This window comes from Dermacentor silvarum, chromosome 10, assembly GCF_013339745.2.
Source record: "Dermacentor silvarum isolate Dsil-2018 chromosome 10, BIME_Dsil_1.4, whole genome shotgun sequence".
In the NCBI taxonomy this organism is placed as follows: domain Eukaryota; kingdom Metazoa; phylum Arthropoda; class Arachnida; order Ixodida; family Ixodidae; genus Dermacentor; species Dermacentor silvarum.
In genome coordinates this window covers 101,251,417-101,257,416 of record NC_051163.1, presented here as the reverse complement: position 1 = coordinate 101,257,416, position 6,000 = coordinate 101,251,417, and the positions used below count along the sequence as shown (strand labels likewise).

The following is a 6,000-nucleotide window of genomic DNA, read 5'->3' as shown; positions in this document are numbered from 1 at the left end:
AGATCTGACAATTAGATAGATAGATTGCATGGTGCGAATAGCGCAAGTATGTCCCACAGGCAGCTATTCTGCATACCAAGGTTCAAGGAATTGAAGAAATGATCGGTGAATGAAAAGCCAACAGGGGCACCAATATTTATGTCTTCAGTTATTATTGCTTGTAGAGGAGATGACCTATAAGACCTCAGCGTTGAGCGATGCCATAAATGAAGACTCCTAATTCTGACAGCATGTTCTCTGACCGTTATGAACGTGTGCGGCATCCCAGAATGCAAAAACGCTCACGCTCCGTATATTGGGTACACGTTAATGAACCCCAAGTGGCCCGTGTCGGGTTAATGCGGGGTCCCCCACAATTGCGTGCCTCATTATGAAATCGTGGTTTTCGCACGCGAAACTCCAGAGTTCTCTTTTTTAAGTTAAGGACGGTAGCTCGTAACTTGGCATAAGTTTGACAAGGTAAGAACACAATTAAGAACTTGCTGTGTTTGTCGGCAACACGGATCCAAGAACGGGTCCCTCCAGCACGGCTCGCAGGCAGCTCAGATTCAGCGCTTGGGCGACAGCGGTCAGAACGTAGGCGCCGGAGCCGTGGGCCACGAGCATCAGCCTCGACGGGTCGGCATGAAACACGGCGGCATTGTCCAGCGCCCAGCGGACAGCGATCACGGCGTCTTTGATGGCCAGGTCAGCGTCCAACTCCGCTGAACTTGTGTGGCCAAGGAAGCCGAGTACGCCGAGTCTCACGTTAGGGGACATCAACACTGCGCCGACTGCGCAAGTCGGTTGACACCACAGTCGTATTTATTTCATGAAGCACACATGTGTTCAGCATCGATGGTTCTGGTTCTCGTGCAAATCGAGAACAGCGACAGCAACAGATTCGGGAAGGATGAAAGATGTCTAACAAAAGCACGAGAAAATATTTGCGGCAAAGTTATTACCAATGCGAGGCCAGAGCATGAGGCAAGAAAGAAGGAAATTATAGTGGCGATGTCACTCTTTGCAGAAATTTATTCTTCGGCCTTTTGATAAATAACTCTTGAAATGAAAGGAAGGTTAGCGCCCAGCATCAGTTTATTCGACTCTTGAAATGGGGTAATGACTACAGTAGTGGGGTTAATGTGTTGTGCAGTATCCGGGTCTCTTTATAAATTATCGCAAACGTGTGTTTCTATTCTGCATGGGCAAAATAATATACTATCATAAAGAGCATACAATGGGCCTGAGAGCCGTTGCTGAAAAGATGTTGAGGTATTACGGAAGGCTTACAGATTTGATGTGCTGTGTAATGGAAATATGAACTTTAAGGATGTTTGAAAGTTCCTTAACATAGGTTGTCTTAGCATCATCATCAGCTCTTATGGTATGTACACCGCAGGACAAAGGTCCCTCACATCGATTTCCAATTACACCTCTCTTTGGGCCAGCCCGCACCATCTGTCTGAAAATTTCCTCATTTTATCACATCACCTAGTTCTCTGACGTCCCCGACTGCGCTTTCTTGCTCTAGGGACTTCGCCTTAAAGGGACCCTGAACAGACCCCACCATTAATTGTATTTATATGCTAGAAATTGCAAAGCGCCGTCCAGGGAGCGTTCTAACCAAATACTTTTTTTTTAAACGGTCTCCTAACAACCGAGGAAAAGCAAACCTAATATTAGACAATTGTGGTGACCTGGCCCGCTATCCTATCGCGTTTGACGTAGTAGGCTTGCAATCGCAATTAGACACGCCACGCGTGTGACGTGATCGCGCTTGTGAGCCAGTTGGCTACTAAAGGAGAAGGGCGAGCGGGTTTTTGTTGATACTAACTTGGGTCACTGTACTGGGTACGTGAGGGTATTTGCCAGCTTTCATTATATATATATATATATATATATATATATATATATATATATATATATATATATATATATAGCACCCAACAACCATAAGATAGATAGCTAATAGCACTGAAGCCGTCAAGCATTCATGGATGCACCGCGATTTTTTTTAAGTTGTCCTCGAGGGTCACTTGCTAGAACCGCTCGCAAGGAAAACATGTTACACTATTATCGCTTACATATTTACAGCGGTACTAGTCACACGCCTTAATTTGCCATCATTGTTTAGATAAAGGAATTCGTTACTCGAACATACATGTGTCGCGTGCGCTGACGCCGCTGTTGTCGCGTCACTCATGACGCAATAGGAACTAAATTTAGCCTCGCTCGCGGCGTTCAGAGAACCGTAGCTGGGCAGTAGATTTGTCCATGCGAGCAGGAATGGTCACGCTTCAGAGAACTCACTATGCCACAGCAGGTAAAATTTAGCAAACTTAATCAGGAGTTTTAAGGTGTCTAAGTGTGCAATTTTTCGCAGAAATTTCACGCTTGCTCGGGGATAGAGCCGCAACGTTTGACACGTAAGGTTCATCATTGGCGTGAAGAGACTCTGGCAGCAAGGCAGAGAGTTACCCAATTCCTTTCACCATGGCGGAACATGTCCGTCTCCATAAGGAGCGCAAGCGCGGGAGATCGTGCAAAGCGTCGGATCCCCAAGTGACTACGAGTGCAGCAGTCTCGAGCATGCAGTGCAGAGCGGCCTCGAGAGTCACCAGTAGGAGGGAGCTCACTTCTGTATCTTAGGGCCCAGGAACCCTCTAGAAAGCAAACAGGGCCATTACGAATAGGGGGCGAGCACGATAGCACAATTTTACACTATATATATAAGACTTATGAGCTTTATAAGACGTCAATAAATGTAACTTGTGGGTTTGGTTACGTCATTTGTGTACCCTAGTGCCTCTACGCTTTCTGCAGCGCGCACAAGACATTTCACGCACACCACTGTGTCTGCCAACCCAATTTTCTTGTCTATCTGGAATGCGCATGTACACAAACAAGAGTTGCACGAGATCGGACTGCGTTCAGGACAATGCACCACCATGCAAAAGACGCACGCCATACGCTTGTGTCCTTTCATATTTCATAACACAGGCCATCAATCTTGAGCACAGCTCCACCAGTTTCAGCTGTCCTCGTATATTCAGAGTTTCGTTACAATAAATCAAGATGGTCCTTGCCTGTAAAGGAGCCGCTTGTACCTGAAAAAGATCTATAAATTGTTTTTTTACATGATAAAAGCCTGTTTCAGATAATTTTGTATTAATGCACTGCCTATACGCTGCGGCTTGTAGAGTACCCATTTATCAGTCAAACGGTCTTTGGCGAACATCAAATAAAGAATGCCATTAATTGCGAACGACATTAAGGCTACAGAGATGTCTACCCTTGTGCCATCCCTCAAATGGCATTAAAATTTAAGGCATTAGCAATTTAATGTAATCATCAGTGCCCCCGTGGCATGTATAACGTGACAGTGCTCGTCTGAGTTACGGTCGGTAACTGTTTTAGCCACTTCGTGACTGTGTTGGCCACGCTCTACAAATGCGGCTACAAAAGCCAACTGAACGCCCGACTGGCTAACGTCCCTTTCTTGTTTCTCTCTCCTTCTCTTAAACTTTACTTACTCTACCGTAGTCGTAGCAAAGCGCTCGCACTTTCAGGGGCGAAGCTCCTTAGGGTGTGGGTCGTTCCCTCCTCTGTAGTAGTAGTAGTATGTAGCCACCTGTAGTTTTATGAAGTGTTCACTAGATGGCGTTCGGGTTCCGCTTCCACTTCCGGTTCCAGTTCCACTTCCGGTTCCACTTCCGGTTCCGGTTCCACTTTGCGCGCCTTCGGTGCGAACGCGGGCCAAACGCCGACGGCGTCGACAACAGTTCTGCGCGTTGCTGGTGCTGCTGCATGTCCAAGTTTATTCAGCTGATAAAACTACCTTGAGTCTCTCGTTCCCGACGCGCGCTCTCTTTATCTCTCGTCCGTAGCTGTGGTTTACCTCGAATGATCCCCCGGTGCTTCGCCCACTCATCATCATTCACTTCGCGGATATGCTGTGATTTTTTTTCGGCCGACGATTGCGAGCTCTGATAGCTGTGGAGCTTTCCTAGTCACCTGCTGGCATTTCCGTAAACAGCCGACCGAAAAGCAGGCCTCGTGCTCGTACGTTTAATTTGATAAAAGCGCTGTGTGTACTACGTCGGTGTATTGCACTGCGGACACGATGTCGCTGCGTAGCCTACGCACCGCGTTTGACACGTTTGCAACGACGTTATAATGGGCCTCTTCGATTATCCGTTCTTGACAGTCCCGGACTGCACGAGGCGGTGTTTTCAGCCAATGAGCGTTGCGTATGCAATGTTTCGGACAGTCCGGGACTGTCAGAGACGGATAAGGGAAGAGGCCCACTGTGACTCCCTTACCTCTAGCAGCCAGCTGTTCCCATTCGGGCAAATTGTTAGATCCCCGCGAGAACCAGTCCTGCGTCATGGCCAGCAGTAGGGGTCTCGTGGCAGCACTCGCAGGGCGCTGTGCAGGTGCCCACACGTTCAAGCGCAGGCAGTCCTCGCGGCCGAACAGGGTATCGTTGACCAGCTGGGCGCACGGCGGACTCCACTCGGTGGCACCCAGAGCGATGCGACTACTTGCCTTGGCGGCAGGCTGTGCGGGGGCAAAGCGTTTGCTTCCTGTTCCAAGCTGAGCGTAGGGCACGCCGAGCCAGCGATGGAGTCTCACGCCGTACACGTCCACTGCTCCGCCTTTCAGTTTGCCCACGGTGGTGATCACCTGGTCGTGAGCGAAAGACGCATTCAGCTCTCGCGTATAGAGTGGTCTCGACGGCGAGCTAAGGATAGTTGGCGCGTAAACTGCGGACAGCTCGCACGTAACATTACGGACGCAGCCTTCTGACCGTCCTAGTAATCAAACATGAATTTCTAGATGACGTCAGCGCACTATATCATCATGCGTAAGACATAATCTTGCTTTTTTTATTGTGATAGCAATTATCTGAACACTCTAAACAAATTTCTGCCATCACCGTCGTCGTCGTCGCCGTGAAGTTCCGTATAAAGTCTAAGGGGATAACACAATCTCTGCGCGCCCTACGCTGTATGTGCAAGTGAAAGCGTACGCGGGGAGCCAACGATGCGGCTAAATCTCGCTCGCGCAAAAATGCAGGAAAGCGGGCAGGAAGTGCACCGTCTTTCGCCGTGCGCGAGGCACCCAACGTTGCGAGGCATCTGGGGGAGGGGAGGAAGATGGTGCGGCAATCTGTGCCCTCGCGCTGCCGTCTGAGGGCACAGTCTGGGTGCGTCAGCGGCTCGTAGCTTTGTGCGAGCTGTGTGCTCTCGGCGCTTAGTTTGCGTTGTAGCGATAGACCGCACGAAGGTCACTTGGTTCGCTGCTGCTGCCGCGTTTCCTCAAGCCAGCGTTTTGACAGCGAGTGTCGGCGGTCATAGAGTGTGATGTGTTCATGTTGTCTGTGCGCGCTGACACTATGCTTGTCAGTTTAGTTAGCAAGCGAATGTTTACAAGTCGATACGGCCCGTAAAAGTACTATCCTTATTTCGCATGGCTCTCTGTTAATTTGCTATCGCAATCGATTCTTCGCCTTCCGGGCGAAGCTGCATTTTTTTTTTCATTTTTTTGACAGTGACCGCTTTTCACCGGGTTATCAATGTTATCTGTTCATCTCTAGATTAAAGACGCACGTGTCTTGCTGACTCATTTCCCGTTTACGCAGCATCTCGACGTGCTAGTACGCTAAGACAGCGGCCCATATGACGTCAATTCAAACCACCTACAAAGTTTTCTACAGAAATTAAGTTACTAGAGGAGTATTTGGTGCTAGGGCATGCGGGGGAACTTTAATCATGGAAACTGTGTCAGCATGAGAATAATCACGGAGGAAGAAAATAAACAAGGAGCGAATACATCCCACAGCCAGCCTTGGCAAGCGAACTCTCCGAGAAGTCAAGTCCATCGTTTCTTCCGTATTGCAGTATCGGGCCAACACGTGATTTCTTAGGCACAGCACGTCGGACTTGAATTTTTGGTTCCCGGTATTTTCTAATCAATGTGCACTTGTTCGGCTGCCCTACCACAGCTCTGTCCGCA

At 48.8% G+C, this 6,000-nt stretch overlaps 1 protein-coding gene across 1 annotated transcript in view; it reads right to left on the bottom strand.

Moving 5' to 3' along the window:
• Nucleotides 1–471: 471 nt before the first annotated feature.
• The window catches only part of LOC119431719 (acetylcholinesterase), a 52,809-nt gene continuing 47,280 nt past the window's right edge, over nt 472–6,000 (bottom strand). The window contains exons 3-4 of the mRNA XM_037699192.1: nt 4,305–4,668; nt 472–773 (exon numbers count right to left, since the gene is read on the bottom strand). Of these exons, the coding sequence (XP_037555120.1) occupies nt 472–773; nt 4,305–4,668 (666 nt within the window). The remainder of the gene's footprint in view (nt 774–4,304; nt 4,669–6,000) is intronic.